Raw genomic sequence first — 17,446 nt, 5'->3', positions numbered from 1 at the left:
ACTACAAAGCATCCATACTCGTTATTTTTTATTTTTGCTTTGTGACAATCCACATTTTTGCTCTTTTTAATAATTTTATTAATGAATCATTATTATTGAAACAAAAAAAAAAATAATGTGGTGCATTCACATTTTTCCCAAGGAATTCTTTGCAAGTTTGATCTCTACAAGGGTAAAACAGTGAAAAGCTTGAAGCTGGATCCAACCATGTTAAAATTCACAGGGAATGGGAAGACCAGGCCTGATTTAAAAATCATCTAGGAGATTTTTTTTTCTTCTGTGCCAACATTTTATTCCCCATTCATGTGTGTATATTGTGTTTTTTGTAAGGGATGATGAATCAGGTCAGCATTTGTCTTGAAAAGAAACTTCCAGTCCATGCGAAACAACAGTCCAAAGAAAACTAACAAATCCCACCCCCCCACAGTCTCTTCCTCCTCACATCCACAGTTATCTCTATGCGACGTAGGTGTACACCTTACGGTCCTCTGGTGTCCTTGCCAAGTATTCTCTTTCTATTAGTCCTTCTATACGCTTTTTTATAACCACAGGGCTGGGAAGAAAACGTGCCCGGAGCTGCTGAGTCACCTGAGGAAACAAAGAGATCAAGAGTGAGAAATCTGTGCCATAAGAACTGGAAGACTATGAAAGTACAAAAATGGACGTCACATAGGACTTCTTACCTCTGCTACCAGGACATTGTGTTGCATCTTCTTCCTTGACTTCATAATTCGGACGATGGCTGCCTCAATCTCATGCTTCCTGTCATCGTCCACTTTCTGCCGTGTTTCTTTCCGTTCCGGGTCTGATTCCCCTTGTTTAGCAGCAACTGGGGTGGAAAAGATGACAAGGGATGAAGTTTTAAGAGTGAAATTGTTGGATGTCAGTGTAGTTCTTTGCATTTATTTCATTAAAATGAAACTTGTGGTATATGTTTGTTTTTTTTTTCAATAATAGCAACATCTACAGACACAAATTATCAATAAACAAATTTCTGTCCCTATCTATGAATGAAACGTGTTCAAGAAACCTCTGTAGTCTGAGTTACATTTAAGACTGTAATAAACACAATTTAAATCCCATTTCATGTGCAGGCGAGCAGCAGCCTTATGCAGACATTTGCTAGTAGTGATGTCCCGATCTGGATTTTTTTGCTTCTGATCTGATCCAATTTTTTTAGGATTAGTTTGCTGATACTGATCTGATACCTGCTTTTTACAATAAAATTCTGATTTAAATTTGGAGTCATTATTTATAGGTTATTATGCTATTATTTTACTTGAGATCACAATTGGGATGAATGTGGAACCTGAATTAAAACAAGTATGACACCTTTGACTCTTAATAACTTTAGTATAATTTTTGCACTTTCCAAATTCGTACTGTGGGACAAATTAGAACTGTTGGCAGGCCGGTTTTGGCCCACGGTCCGTATGTTTGCCACTGCTGTAGTGCGTCTATGAACAGGTCCATCCAGGTATTATATGGGGGTGGGTTCTGTGCCGTACGTTAGTGATGCATGGATCAGCGGGTTACTCGCGGGTTGGGTCAAAAGAATGTCAGTTTATTTGTGGGGCAGGTTGGGTCAGGTCAAATAATTCCACAAAAGCCCCGCGGGCTGAAACAAAAAAAAGACTCACGCATCACGGACCTTAAAGTGAAAGGGAAACTAATAGATGTAATAATTCCTCTAAGTCTCCCGCTGTTGTGCAGCTAATTTTCCCTTTCCCTACCTTCAGAAACTTTAATTTGAGGGAGCAGGATGTGTATTTACCCCCCCTGCCCCAGAACCTGGTCTGGTTTGGCCCGATCTTTTGACTAAATCTGATCTGATCTTCTAAAAAATGCCAAATCGGCATCCCTATTTGCTAGTGCTTTTTCCTGACGTCCTCCTCTAAAGCATTCATACCTATTTGAGTTAAGTTATTTGAGTTATTTTTGTTGTTATTTGAGTTGTTTTTCCCCCAAAAGAGGTGGCAGGCTTCAAATTCATTCTTCAAAAAAGCTCAAAAAATTTATATCGTTAAAGACGTTTAAATGCCTTACACATAGATTGTTAGCATTTTCCACGATCTGCAGAAATCCTAAGACCATGAGCTTCAAACTACACGTACCTGTTTGTATTTTGACTCTGTGGAGTTTGGAAGTAAACTGATCATTGACTGTAAACACATGGCCATTCTCAATCTCCTTGGACTTTGGCTCCTTGGTGAGAACTCTCTGTGTGGGTTTCCCACAGGCCAAAGACTGTAACGCTCGCACCAGCTCTCGCTCAGGGATATCCGTCTCCTGCTGGATCTCCTGTATGCAGGCAGAGAATTAAGACAAATTGTTAAACATACCAATCCAGCGACATTAAGAAACCAGCAAAACAGAACCTTTGCTGAGTCCCCACCTCAAAAGTGCACTTTTCTCTGTTATTGAAGAGCATGAGGATGGTCATCTGGAAGGTAGAGACTTGCAGTATGTGCTTGCGTGTGTTGGAACCTGTTACCTGGGCACCTCCAACACCTAATTCTGAACCGTCCTCCTATATGAAAAGCAGAAATTATAATGAATATTCACTTGACACTGATTATACCGTCTTGAACATCACAGTGTGGTATGTGATGTCCCATTTTTACACCAAACAATAACCAGTGATTGCATAAATATTGCAATAGCACAAAGAACCTTATTAGAGCTACATCATCCATCTACCTTTTTAACTGCTCCATAGAAAGTTGCATTTAGGTCTGCCCCGCCCATGTGGTGCTGCAGTGTGAGCTGTCTACCACTGTGCTTGGCGAGATAAAACCTGCAAAACAGATGACACCATGTTACTAAGAAATTCCACATTTACTGTCATTAAGCCCCTTTATCTAGAAATATGGTTGAAATTAAATGAAAGAGCATCACCGTCTGAAGACTTCGAAGGCATGTCTGGGAGCAGGGGGGATGGTGCATTTGGGTGTTGCTGACTGTGTAGGCCAATAACCAGTAGTGAGTACTCTTACTGTGAGGTCCACTCCACTTAGAGATGCCTGAGGAAAACAAAAAAACAAAGGAAGGTTTTTACTTTTTTGAAAACATTAACAACATATTCTGACTCTATATAATGCTGGGTTATTAAACAACAGACACAACATTGTTTTTTGAGTCTTTGTGTGGAACTGCAAATGCCTCTGACATACAAGACCTATTTTAACCCTTTAGTCACAACAGGTAATTAAACCTTAAAGGGTATCAGAAGACAAATTATTCTGAGGTGTCACTTTAAACACTGCTCAATGAATCTAGAAATAAAATAATTTTACGATCTACCTTTTAAATCTTCTCATCAGTGCTTCCTTTCTTTACCACTCTACAGTTGTGGAAAAAATTATTAGACCACACTTGTTTCCTTCAATTTCTTGTACATTTTAATGCCTAGTACAACTAAAGGTACATTTGGACAAATATAATGATAACAACAAAAATAGCTCATAAGAGTTTAATTTAAGAGCTGATATCTAGCCATTTTCCATGGTTTTCTTGATAACAACCAAAATCACTTAAGTTCTTACATCAATATCTATGACATTGTACTGACAAAAACAGTGCTTTTAGGCATTCCACGTTTTCTTTTCTGTGTTTTAGTCACATGATACACACAGGAGTTAGTACTTGATTGCATAACCATAGCATTTGATGACTTTTGATGGTCTAACAGTTTTTCCTGTGACTGTATGTGTCTGATTAGATTTGTGTTGTTTTGTTCCCTTACCGACGTGGTCTGTATGTGTTGCCTGAACTCATCCATAGTGGTGTTTGAGATGCTCATGTCTCTGAACATTCCTTCCAGTTTTGAGGTGAACTGACAACCACATTCTGTCTGTAAAGAACAAAGACAGAAACAACTGAGTGGACATGCGGGGGAAAAAAAAAAAAAAACAGAACAATATGGACTTACGGTTCTTGTACTTGTACCTTTAGCTTCGAGATCATGTTCTTCTCTGAGTCGTCTGAGACACTCTTGTTACTGAGAAGTCTGCGGCCCAGGTGCTGCTTGTAGTACCTTTCAAACACATCCTTCTCCTGCATGAACCTGAACAACACCATGGCTTTGTCCAGGATCGACTCCACCTCCTGCTCTGTCAGCTGCACACAAGCACAGGTGGAAAAAGAATTAGGCAAATGAAGCAAGGCACCTTTGACTATATCTGCACCAAAGGCTCTACTTTATGTGTCAAAAACAGTAAAACCTGGGGAAAAAAAAGATATTTGCTGAAGGAGTGCTGATGTGTTTACTGAGTAGCCACATACCCCTTTGACACCCTTCTTGAGCTTATCATCAATGAAGAGTGACAGGTACTCAGGTGAGCGGGAGTTGAGGTTGAGGAAATACTCAAAGTCTCCAGCTATGGTTTGTTTGAAAAGTCTGTCGTTGTTGAAGGACTCGAGGAGGAAGCGGTCGAATCGCGTCTTCAGGTCGAGGAGACCCTGTTGAGGCGGCAGTTACACAGAGAGGCTTCGCTCAACAAAATAACACATTTCTCTCTCATTTACAGAACAGACAGAACACAACGTGCGTAATCCTCTGAGGTTGAAAAAGCATACCTGGATGTAGTCGACAGGATTCTTGCCTTCTCCTTCTTCTGACACCAGAGCTTTGCCCTGCTCCCTTAAGTAAGAGCTCATACACTCGCACATAGTTTTCAGGCCATTTGGCACACGACTGAACAGCTTGTACATGCATGCCAAGTCTAAAAGAGAGACATAAACCAGTGAGAAATTATGTGGGAAAGGCTGAGCAAAAGGTTACTAAATCTCTACTGGGAATGGACTGATTTTCGACATCATCGTTGACGTTTCTTTTACCTTCCGTTTTGCCATTTTTGAGCATATGAACAAGACCGGAGTTCTCCATCTCCACGATAGTCTTCATGTGTTTAGAAATTAGCTCCCGCTCCACCACCTTGACAATGGGCTCCTCTGTAGACTTGTCCAGGCAGTGCATAACACGCTCGATCTCCTCATTGATTCTGGCCTCGACCTTTTTGATGTAGACGCTGGCACTATTTTCTGCGAGGAACTTTTGGCTTTCCATCTGAAAGTACAGGCATTGTGGGTTTTATTACAGGTACTTTCAGCTGGCTTTAAAACGTAGTAGAGCTGCAACCGATTCATGGATTAGGTCCTTGAAGCGAATGCAAAAATTCACGATTCGATTAATCGACTCGAATTGATTGAAGGGAAATATTCTATTGCAGTTTTCCTGAACTGAAGCTTCTTTGTGCATCACAATATGCATCCATGTGAAACACAACAGTGGAACCAATATTTAACAGCAGAGAAATGACAGAAACAAAGCTTTGATTCAGGAGAATTGTGGTTGAATGATTTTTTTTTTTTTTTGATCACTTTGAGTTGATTAATCGTTTCAGCTCTAAAACACAGAAACACAAAGACTAAAGGAGACTCACCTGGAAAAATTCAGCAGACATATCTAAGAAAGGGCCTTCGAAGTCTTCCTCATATACAGACCTGCCATCCAGGCCAAGAATCATCAGCATCTGGCAGGCATTTCTAATGGCTCCTCTGTAGTGGATGAACACAGAAATGGCGTTGGTTCGACTTCATGTATTTCAATAGTATTCTAGCTTTTTGTACAGCCGTTTCCCCACATAACACTCTACTGCTAAATTATAGGCAACAGACTATGAATTACAATTGAATTAAGACTCTAATTACTGCAGCTTCAGGTAACCCATATAATTCCAAAATCTATACAATATGAACATGTAATCCTACCAAGTCTTAAGGCAGTAGTTTCCATTAAGTCATACTCATGCCTACCTGTCTACAACTTCTCCTTTCCTTTCACGTGCAATCATGTCCAGTAATGTCTGTCGAAGGTGGTCTCGAATGCAGCCGTAGCGCACGACCTGGTCCCTGAATATGATGAGGCCGAGGTTGTACACATTCTCTACATTGTTTTGCTGAACATAGACCCGATCCTGGATTCACAGAGAAGGAAGTTTTAAAAAAAAAAAAAGATGCATTAGTCACTGAATAAATGTGAAGAAAAATTATGACCCAATTCTGTTTAAATTGCATTTCTGCTAATATTAGAGGTAAATCTCTATGTTCAAAAGTATAAACCTTCTAAAAACAAATGAAATCACTTCCAGACACACAACACTGGCTTCTGTTGTGATTCAATATTGTGCAATATGAGAATGTCAATCGGCCAAATGACAATAAATACCGAGCTGTGTATTCCAGCACAGTTTTCATTTCACAGTATACAGCCCCACTGTGGTTGAAAAAGCTTTTATAAGAAGATTACCACCAAACATATGTGAGTAAGTTTACACCTTAGACACCTTCCAGATGGCATCAGTATTCCTGGGGGAGGCAGATGAAATAATAGTAACCAAGTCAGGTAGTAACAGGATTTAACAATATGACCATAACACCACAATGTCATGTCTAGGGCAGAACCAAATCACAAGGGGTGATTTTAACCCTAACTCTAAACAGACAGGACATTTCTGATATATGAATCATAAGAGTAATACGGCTCATGATAATTAATGTATATTTTTTTCTTTTACTTGAAGGCAGCTGGCTTTGGTTTTAAGCAATAAGCCTAAGTTGTGGAAACCAACTCACTACTACCTCGCTGATCCCCTTTCCAAGGACATGAGTATGATGCTATGTAGGAAGCAGCGTGGAATGGTACCATGTGGCACAGGTGTAAAAATGCATGAGGTTGTAAGAAATTAGTGCTGTCAAATGATTAAAATTTTTAATCAGATTAATCACAAGGTTGCTGTGGATTAATTTCGATTAATCACAATCTAATATAATTCATTTTTAATCTATATCAATTGCATTTCATTTTGTATGAGCAAACAAACTCAAGAAAGAAGGGAATATATATGCACTTAACGTGTTAATTAAGCATCTTCAACAGTTTCGACAAAACAACTTGAAACAACTGTTCCGTCTTGGGTTTTTTGTATTCACATTTCCATCCAGAGGGCCAATGATCTGTTTAGTGTCTTCGATCTTTATGGGTTGGTTCTGCTGTTTGTCACTACCAGATCAACTGGCCATTTGCGCAAGCGTGGCAACAGTAACTACAGGGTGAGGAAGCAAAATTTACAATATTTTGAGGCAGGGATTGAAAGACAGGGTATGACCAATTAGTTTATTGAAAGTCATGAGAATTTATTTGCCACAAGAAAATTTACATAATAGAAAATGTTTTTATTCTATGTGTCCTCCTCCTTTCTCAATAACTGCCTTCACACGCTTCCTGAAACTTGCGCAAGTGTTCCTCAAATATTCGGGTGACAACTTCTCCCATTCTTCTTTAATAGTATCTTCCAGACTTTCTCGTAATAGTTTTGCTCATAGTCATTCTCTTCTTTACATTATAAACAGTCTTTATGGACATTCCAACTATTTTTGAAATCTCCTTTGGTGTGACGAGTGCATTCAGCAAATCACACACTCTTTGACGTTTGCTTTCCTGATTACTCATATGGGCAAAAGTTTCTGAAAAGGTATGGATAATAGTGTTAGGTATGATTATGACATCAATATATGTTTGGTTTCAAAACAATTGACGTAGTGCCTGCTGAGAAAAAACAACTAAATGTTCATTGTAAATTTTGCTTCCCCACCCTGTATACTTGGACAAACTGCCCGAAATGCATTGGCAGAGATGTTCAGAGTCATTCTACGCTGCAGATGGGTTAATTGTATTAACATTTTTACTCAGATTAAGCATGATGATGAATTAATCTGTTAACGCTTTAATTTTGACAGCCCTAATAGAAATCAGATGCACAAGTGAGCAACAGACTAGCATAAAACACTCAGCTATCAATCGTTTGTGATGCAGTGTTGAACCATAGGAAAGAGGGTGCTGCAGAGGTCCTCAAGCCCAGTTTTTCTATATTTTAGGTGTGTTGACTAGAGACATCAACCTGACAGTGGATCAAAATCAATGATGGGTGTATATCCTCTAGACAAACCAGGATGAAGGGTTATGAAAAATGGTAAGAGCAGCTCTTTGGACAGGAGTTGAGTGTTCATGTCCTGTGGGCCAGTCGGCTTTACTCTGTCTTGCTACATTTACTGTAAACATGAGAATGGCATCAGATTCCAATAACTTAATGGTTTTGTTAGTGTTATTTGCTTATGAGTTCCTCTTAGTAAATGTAACATTAACTGATAAAATTGTTAGTAACTGGTACAATTACAAATTTCTTTGACATGTGACTTTTAAAGGTATGTCATAACCAGAACAATGTTTTTGAGTCCCGTCAGTGCCTGCAAAGACCACCGACTCTCAGGCAAATACGACAGCCTTTGTGGTGTATTTATGGGATTAAGCCTCCTCATGTTCCTACTTTTTATTTCAGTGTAAATAAGTTGTCATTATTGGATTATTACATCAAGAACCAGGTAAAAATACATTAAAAAAAACAAAAACAAAGGGATGCTTTTTTTTGCTTCAGACTAATTCAATGCTTAATTCAAAAAGCCCTATCTCCCCACGACAGATTAATAATGTCTACAGGGGCACAGGGAGAGACAAGGTAACAGAAGGAGAGAACAGCAAAGTCACTCTCGCAGCATCTGTCTAGCTCTCCACTTTAGAAGTCCTTAGGTAACACCACCAGCAGGCAGCTCTTATTGCACAGACCGGGTGAGTCTGCAGTGGTTAAGCAACAGAAAGCCAACTGTCTGGGGTAAAGCCAGGACAAAAAAATGAGAGTGTGGAATAAAAGAACCCCGGGAGAGCTGTGTAGTGTTAATACTCCCCATGTCACTGTTTAGCCTGCACTTGTGCCCAACTCCGGAGCTCTCACACTCACAAACAATCCTGCAAATGCTGTGGCCTTGCTGCTAGCTGAAGTAAATCAACTATTCTTGCCAGTGATCCAACAAAGCAAATAAATACTGATACAATGGCTCTTTGTTAGGGCCACAAATAAAACAGCACCTTACAATCAAAGTCCAGAGTAGGATGTATGTGAAGGCTAGCCAGAATGGAAAACAAAAAGGCCATTTCTTCAAAAGCCCAAAATAGCTAGTGGTGGGCTTGTTTGCAGAAAACAAGCACTTCAATCCACTTTCATTAGCAGTGGATTTTCTGTAGATATTCTATTACAATTGCATCAGTTCCAAAAAAAAAAAAAAGAGACACCTACCATGTACATAAGGATGTCTCGAATCATAACCATGGCTGTTTGATGGTCATTCCAGGCCTGATTCAGTGTTTGGAGAAAGTTATTATTTAAAGAGTTGAGCACATCTTCCCGTACCTAAAAAAAACCAAAAACAAAACAAGAATGGGCAGTTGTAGTTATTTTAGTCATCTAAGGTTTCTGATAAAAGTCTGGTAAAAGAGCAAATGTGAAATGATTAAAGGACCACAATACTGTGTAACACTTATATCTGTATGAAAAATATTCACCAAGGACATTACATTACTTTACACATAATGACAAAAGAACACAAATAGAGACTTGTGCTCGTCAGTATTTTTTGTCTAAACAGTAAATATGACTGATGTTGACGGCTATTATAAGTTTCCCAAAGAAGATCTACATTAGTTAAGATGATGCTCTTACTTTGTTGATGAGGTGCTCTGTGACAACTTCCCTCAGACCTGTGTACAGCTTCTCTCCATGCTTGTGGAGAACCATGGTGTATGCATTCCTGTACAGCTCCTCAAAGCTTAGCCCACTGTTGTTCTTCCTCTGGATCTCCTGGATGGCATTTTTTAGAAGGTCCCAGATGTTGTTCACATACTTCTCATCCATTGTCATCTAGAAGGGCACAAAACCGTTTACTCTTTTTTTCTGGAATAGGTAGATGAGAATAGTATAAAATCAACATATCAAGGATTAATCTTTAAATTTGTGAATATTTTTATAGACACTTATTTTTAAGAAATGATTTAAGTAACAAGACACCAACCCTCTCACACCTTCAAATGTCTTATTAATCAATATTACAATGTGATCCTCCGCCGTTACATTATGTCTAGATTCACTGCCAATATCTAATCATCAAAATTGTCATCAAGTCCTTTTTCAAATCATTTTATTGCCCATTTGGGACCCAACATAAGATGCTTTTGGTTTGATTCCTGCAATTACAAAAATAGGTAAAATTATGTGGACTATCTGTGTCAAGCGTCAGTCAAAAAAAGACATCACAGCTGCCACTGGCTCTGAAACATAGCACACTTGCTCAGCAATCCTGGCAGTGTTTAGAAAATGTGGACAATAAATAACCTACTTAACTTCTTTTGTTGAAGTGTTAAGCCTGTAACTACAGTGCCATCTTACTGAGGATAAAATTTACAATCCCAGCAAGCAGAATGCACTTTGCTTTAGTTAGGTAAACAAACAACGTAGAAGCACAAGTGCTTTTCCTGTGTCATTAATAAGTAATACATCATACACTCAAACTGCTAGTACGTGTAAAACAAACTTGGAAATACTGGATTTCATAAGGAATATCAAGTTTGGGTCTGATTTAATGCCCTAGAGTATAGATTTGACGTTTGCAGAATAAATGCTATACTAGTTAGTGACGTGAGGTGTCAGAACTGAGATCTGCAAGAAAAACATGAATCAGTGCATCCCTAGTGAGTTAACCTAAATAAGGCTAAGGTTTTGAGGACACAGGATGAGTAGGTCTCAAGAGTAATTAGAAATACAATGGCAAGAGCAATTAATAAAACTTTCTGATTTACAGTTCTAACACTGAATAGATTAAAAATGATCAAATCTTCATGTAAGGATTTTCTGAAAGTGGATTATAGGTGCCCACTGACTCACTTACTGAGCCAACAGACACCCACTCATAAACCTGGACATCCACTGAAAAATAAGACACTTGCCAAGGCTTCACACTAATCATATGATCACATGATAACTATGTACATAATGGGTATTAACGAAATACGTGGGCACGTTAGAAGTGTTCAATGGTTGATGAAATCATCGTATAACAGTAATTACATTAAGAGAGCCAACGCCAGCTCGGCAGAAAACGTCAACAGCCTTACTCAAGTTACTTCAGGCATGTTTACTGTGGTCTCAAATTTGGCTGAAGCTGGGTTAGCTCAACATGATAACGTGTTAAATAGTATGTGTGCTGCAAAAAATACCAACAGCCAAACAAGCTGGCCGACGTTGCCATAGTGTAACGATACTTGCTGAGTGACTGCAACTTAGCTACTGAAGTCAGCTAGCTTCATCAGGCCTGCTAACGTTACTTAGCTAGTGGCTATTTTCTAGTCTCCCACTGAGAAAGTTTCCTCAGATATGTTAACAACAGCAAACGCCTAATGTCGATGCCATTCTCGAACCAAGACGCTAGTTCACGTCAACTAAACTGAACTAATATTCTAGCTACTATGGTGCATGTATTGTCAAGCTAACACCAGCTTTCACTTAACAATTACATGTTTTTCTCGTTGGACCAGCTAGCTTGAGCACTTGCTAGCATAACGATATGTCATCCCCAGGTCCCGAGGCTCATATTTTGCGTCTCAGTGCTTTCAGAGCCAGTAAATACTTACAGGAAAGGCTCGTATCCTCATCTTGGTGTCCTTCTTGGTGCCGCCTTTGAGGTTGGACATGATTAGTTAACGACTGTCTCTTCTAAATTAGCTTATAGACTACATGAAAGGCGGTTGCTAGTTTCCTTTCTACCCCAGTAAAGCGGCAGGGAAACTCAGCGACCTCCCCTTTGGGAATTAGGTCGGTCTGTGTGTCTGTTATGTTGTTGTCACTGGCTCTCCGCTCAGTGGTTTTTAGCTAATGTGCTAGCTTGTATGCAGTGATGGCGGACGAGTATACTCCACTGCGCAACGCCGAAATCTCGCGAGAGTAAAGTGAGTCCCCCGACAGGTGCATTCCACAGGTTGGTAATATCTGTTATCTGCAGTTAACTACATAGACGTTAATATTTTTACTTCACGGAATCTGTAAGTATTTTTCAATAAAGAACTATATTAGCCCGAAAAAGTCATATTTTATGTACTGGTCTGAAAGGAATTGGCAACACCAAATTGATAAATTATTTATTCAGTTTATGACCTGCAATATTTTTGCTCCAACTAGCATTAGCCGAAAAAGCTAGGTAGTTTTTTTTTTTGGGTGCAGGCCTTCATCATTTTGAGGGATGAAAATCAATTCTACATGTTACAAGTTGTGGGACTTGTTTGTTGGGTTCATGCCATGTACAGTTTGATCGATATGATTTTCATTTTTGCTGTTTTCCATTTTTCTTTTCAATCTTTTTGTTGTCCAGGTGCAAATCCTCATGGGTGGGCAGCGGCTGGAAGACTGAATATCTCCTCACTGTCATCACCACACTCTCTAAATACGACAAAGGAGAAATTACAGGTGAGATCACATGTAAAAATTGGCACTAAGATATGATAGTGATAAATAATATGGGTGTATTATTGAAAACAAATTTTAAAAAATGACTCCCAAGTAAATCTTTCTAGTGACTACGCCTCTTCTGACAGTGAAAGGTAACAATATAGCCCAGTCTACCTCTGTATTTTGCTGTGATGACAGGGACTGTGGCGTTCTTTCTGAGATTAGCTCCAGCTCTTCTCCTCAGGCCCATGTTCTCCAGCTCCAGTTTTCGAATTTCGGACCGCATGGCTCTGATCACCTGGATTAGATTCTGTTCGCTGTCCATGGTGCTGACTGCACACATTTCCACCTTCTCTGCATCCTTCTCATAGTCATCCAGCCCACCACACGACCCCATCTAACCTGTAAAGACAAGACAGCATCCACACACCAGTGTTATAGCTGATTTCAATGCTCACCAAGGGGCAAACGAAGAAATAAGCAACTGATCAAAAGAAGCAATTTAGTCAGTCATCAGGCTATTGGTAGTCCTGTCACATGGTGCACAGGGGGTTATTTTCTTCTTCGTGATCTGATGCCCATTACTTTCCCTCCTCCTGTTAAATATTCATTTACTCTGTCAACATAAAGCAACAATAGGTACTTGGGAGAGGAGTAGATTGTGGACTGGGGGTCAAGGTTGTAGATACAGTTTCTCCTGAAAATGTTCACTATCTTTGATAGAAATTTACATTTTACTTTACAACAAAATAACACTGATTCAATTCTGTGACATTTTTCCTCCTGTACAACGACTTAAAAACTTCTGCACTGTTAAATGGATTAGCCCTAACTATAGAAAACTACTGTGCAGTAATTGTGTCTAACTGGCTGCTTATGTATTTTTTGTGTTTCTAATTCTGGTGCATGGGCATTTTTTCCTCTGCTGTTACTTTATAATGAGACTATTTTAATATAGATGTAGATGGGAGAACATGAGTCAGTAAAGAGCTCTTTGGTGGTGCTCTGCTGCTCTCTAGTGCCTGAAAGTTGCTTTGTTTTTAACTAATTTTAGATCTAGTCCATCTTCACTGATGTTATGAAGTCAGCATTTCAATCTCGTTGATATTTATTGTTTTTTATGCTTTATGGGTTTTTTTCATCATCTTCTAGATATCATCTTTATTTATTAACTTAATGGACTTAAATTGCATAACTGTCTTGTGACCAAAAATTGCAGGAATTATTTTTATGGCACCTAAACACCATCTTCCTCTGTCTTAAGAAGAACCTTTAAAATAAAATGATATATAGATTCGGACAGAGATTATATTAATGTTGTGTATTGCATTTAAAACAGTAGTGATATATGCAGTGTTTGTGGCAATGGGGTGCAGTGGCTGTGAGTGTTTGAAAGTGGTTGTGTGCATAATTTTTGTCTTAGAGATCACCAGATTAATGTAACTGGCCAAGTTATTTCAGTTGTAAAATCACAAACTTTAAAAGGTTTTCAAATTTAAAACAAAATGACCTCATTTTTATTGATGTGAATTTGAAGTATTTAATAGTTTTTCCTCATAACTTTGCCTGTGACATTGTAAACCATTCTTATCATCCATGTGTTGCACATAGGCGTCTGTTTTACACCACATTGCATACTTTAACTTCCTCCTGTTGCATCGTGTGGTGTGTAAGGTGTTTGCTGATAACAACCCTCTGTGCAATAGAGAGATAAACTCTTCCTACAGCAGAGATAAGTAGAGCAACATGAAATGCAGACAGCCTGCATGATGAAAACATATTTTGTGGGAATCAAAACTCTTGTTAAATGATAGATACGTGCATAAAGTGTTCTGTTTGCTAGTGCTATACTCAATATTCCCAGCAGGTGGCATGTTATATAGTGTGACTTGTAGAACATAAGGCCCGATATGCTTGAGCTTGACTCCATGTGCCAGCACATGACAACCTCCAGCAGCAGGGTAAACCCAGAGGACGTTGGTATAAAGTGCTGCATTTGAAAGCAGAGGTAATTGATTTTTTGTAAGTGATTACAGAAGCAGAATTTAATACACTGCTTTTGATTTCAGCTCTTTTCATCGCTGCTACTTGCCTTGCAAACATGACACCAGAGGGTCAGGACAAATGCGGCTCCCTTCAGAATCCTGCACTCATCATTTTAGCCAAGTTGCTGTTGACCCGGCGCCAACACCACAAAACAGGACAAGTAATTTAATTTGCCACTGCTGTCGACCTTGAAGCAGGGAATGTAGGCTACCAGAATCCCAATAGGGAGGCTTGAAGAAAATGTCCCGGGAGCTGTGAGAGGGGTCAGGCTGTTCTGCCTGTAACATCACACAGTCTAGTCACCTCTACTGGAATTCATTTGTCCTTCAGGCTTTCATGCAGAATGAATTTGTCTATTTTATCACATATTGTTATAATCAGAGCCAACACCAATTGTCGGTTTTTTGGCTCTGTCCTTCATTGTATACATTTTGAAAATATAAAATAGCAAAGTAACTTCAACTAATTGCTGCAAAAATGACATTTTCCAACAGTAGATTAAATATTAAATGAATTTGACCTAATCCCTGCCTATGTAAGCTTTATAGACTTTCTCACAAACAGACAGGATCATGACTCACTAGATACATCACACTGAAGTGATGAGGTACTAAATAAAACAAACTGAACAGGAGGACAGGGATGCATTGGCTTGTATTATGTGATACATGGCAAGGATGTGTGATGGTCCTTCTCTCAGTGGTGTTTACATCCTGAAAAGTGAATGTTTTCCAAAAGCATTGCAACAACTTAAAGAAGACATCAAGTGATTTTTCACAGTACTCAGTCATGGTGTAACCATTCAGCTCTTTGTCATGCTGACTTGTCACCACAGTAACAATGATGAAATGGCATTAAAAGGTCAGATATATTCTAAATTCCTTTAAGTGTTCAGTTTGTTTATAAGTTGTTACTAACGCTGGATGTGCAGACACATGCCCGATCCCATCGCTCATCACCTGGAAGGAACAAACATACTTACGTCCTTTTTCGACCATGTGATGTAATACGATCTAACCGTAACTACAGTCATAATTTGTTGCTCCATCGAAGTGACATCTTAAATCACACTGTTCAAAATGTCTCGGGTTAGAATTCAATATTGGTCATAAAATCTAAATATAAAGCCCAGGAGACTAAACTGTTTTGCAGAGCGCTGCAGAAGCTCATTACACTTTGGATAATAAGGTCTCAAAATGTAGCCGCAGTTGCTCATAAGAAAACTTCTGCTTGTTAGATTAGTTGTATAACATTTATGAAATATTATGTCTGTGGCAACTATTTGAAAAGACTTTTCAAATTGAGTGCTATGTGTCCTTGTTATCCAAGATGCCAGTGTTTCAAATAGAGACCTGTAGAGTTTCCAGCCACTCTGCACTGTGTTTAATGACATAGTTCAGAGCCACAGGCCCATCCACCAGCCTTCATTATGACCCAGTAATCATAGGCTACATTTGTTTTTCTTTTCCTCTCTCTTCTCTCTTTCGTTTTGTCATCCTATAGACTGCTGTCTCTCGCCTCTGGTCGTCGTCTTCCTCTGAGCAAGACAAATGCAGAAGCGAGCATGAGCTGCTACAGGAGAAAGTATTTGTTGACTTTTCCGCACAGACTGGTGCTCTGTAGGGGAGCAGTCTGTTATTTATGGCTCAGAGCCTTATGTGATTGGTTGAGGAGAGATATAATTATGTCTGGCACTCCCTTAGCTAGTTTTAGAATTACAATAGGTGCCATGTTGAGTTCACTGGTTGCTAGGTTACTAAATGAAGGTCTACTACTGTATAGAAAAATGTATTTGACATAGACTGTGTCAGATGGCGCTGCACTTTTTTTCACTTTACTTAAAATGTCCTCAGTTAGACAAAGTTGCTCAACATTGGGCAACATAGAAATATAATATTGACATTGCCATGTGAGACTAGATCCTATTTGATAATTCATTACACACATCATGTTGCACTATATATAGACTGTTTTTTTTTATTTCGTTGGTGCAGCTCTAAAAGCAGAATGTTTGTCATTAAGTAGTTTCTTATACCAAGCTTAGACAATAAGTAGATGATAAAATTATTATCTTGCCATTTCTTTCCACATATTTCATACATAAAATGAAGAGGTAAAAGGCATCCAAATCCTAACCTGTAAATCTAAAAGTAAAGTAAAGGAGTGTGTTTGTCAAAGTCTACATTTACTATTACAGCAATTAATATGCTCTGTTTGGAATAACCTGCCATAGTTGCTGATTTGTTGTACTTTACTTACCACCGCTATATCACAGAAAGACTAACTGTAGTCTGAATAAACTGACTTGACTAGAACAACTGTAATATCATTTGTTGCTTTAATAGCCTCCGGCTATAAAGTTCCATGATTGATTTCATAGCAGGGTGAAGACTGACTTATTCATTGTTTACATTATAGGATGTTGTGCAAGATGTGATTGATTTCTTTTTTGTGTAAATATTTTCTTTTGTTCATTTTTTTACATGGTAGGGTCTCTTGAGAAATATCAGGAAAAGGGAGAGGGAAAAGGGGACAACAATGAACTCCAGCTGGACATGAACTTGGAACGTCAACACTGAATGCATTTCAGCCCCGTAAGCCACAACAAGTTTACCAATATGTTAAAATGTCTGTAAATTCCTTAATAAGCCACGTTCAGGAGGGAGGTAATTTCATTAATGGTTGTCTATAACACAAGAGGCATGGATAATTCTCTTAAAAACTTTTGTAATGGGTATTTTCTTAATAGCTTTGATCTCCTCATTATGCAGGGTGGTCAGACAGGGACCCTGAATAGACTAATGGGATTATGTCAGTCTGAATCGGCCTTTGCTGTCATTATCTTACACAGTTGCAGTAAAAATGGCGCTTTTTGTGTGCAGCCCATAAGGAGTGGGTGGTGAAGACAAGACTTTAACACTCCACCATGGATAATCCAATTGTGTATTTTCATTCCATGGCTTATGTGATCAGTGTCGTTGGAAATACATGATCACTGCTAGAAAACAGAC

The 17,446-nt window shown here is 38.9% G+C and overlaps 2 protein-coding genes across 2 annotated transcripts in view; one reads left to right on the top strand and one right to left on the bottom strand.

The window, feature by feature from the left end:
• Positions 1 to 15: 15 nt before the first annotated feature.
• LOC115436905 (cullin-3-like) lies at positions 16 to 11,802 on the bottom strand. The gene is made up of 16 exons (XM_030159879.1): positions 11,579 to 11,802; positions 9,615 to 9,812; positions 9,192 to 9,305; positions 5,818 to 5,978; positions 5,445 to 5,559; positions 4,840 to 5,068; positions 4,579 to 4,724; positions 4,285 to 4,461; positions 3,949 to 4,119; positions 3,746 to 3,853; positions 2,899 to 3,023; positions 2,701 to 2,797; positions 2,396 to 2,530; positions 2,115 to 2,301; positions 684 to 829; positions 16 to 588 (listed from the first exon to the last, which is right to left on the bottom strand). The coding sequence occupies exons 1-16, from the start codon at positions 11,636 to 11,638 to the stop codon at positions 457 to 459; spliced, it is 2,301 nt and encodes a 766-aa protein (XP_030015739.1). The 5' UTR covers positions 11,639 to 11,802; the 3' UTR covers positions 16 to 456.
• Positions 11,803 to 12,354: 552 nt separating this feature from the next.
• The window catches only part of mbnl1 (muscleblind-like splicing regulator 1), a 55,689-nt gene continuing 50,597 nt past the window's right edge, over positions 12,355 to 17,446 (top strand). The window contains exons 1-3 of the mRNA XM_030159887.1: positions 12,355 to 12,407; positions 15,939 to 16,019; positions 16,926 to 17,029. The gene's annotated coding sequence lies outside the window, so the exon portion shown is untranslated. The remainder of the gene's footprint in view (positions 12,408 to 15,938; positions 16,020 to 16,925; positions 17,030 to 17,446) is intronic.

Source organism: Sphaeramia orbicularis, chromosome 17, assembly GCF_902148855.1.
Source record: "Sphaeramia orbicularis chromosome 17, fSphaOr1.1, whole genome shotgun sequence".
Classification (NCBI taxonomy): Eukaryota; Metazoa; Chordata; class Actinopteri; order Kurtiformes; family Apogonidae; genus Sphaeramia; species Sphaeramia orbicularis.
This window is presented reverse-complemented; position numbering and strand designations above follow the sequence as displayed.

Bases quoted from the DNA above. Each gene is read 5' to 3' on its own strand.
- LOC115436905 (XM_030159879.1), bottom strand. From the start codon at position 11,638: ATGTCCAACCTCAAAGGCGGCACCAAGAAGGACACCAAGATGAGGATA. The intron at 5,560-5,817 runs GTAGGCATGAGT...CATCCACTACAG, and splicing joins AAAGGAGAAGTTGTAGACAG to AGGAGCCATTAGAAATGCCT. The intron at 4,120-4,284 runs GTATGTGGCTAC...GCTTGTGTGCAG, and splicing joins TCAAGAAGGGTGTCAAAGGG to CTGACAGAGCAGGAGGTGGA.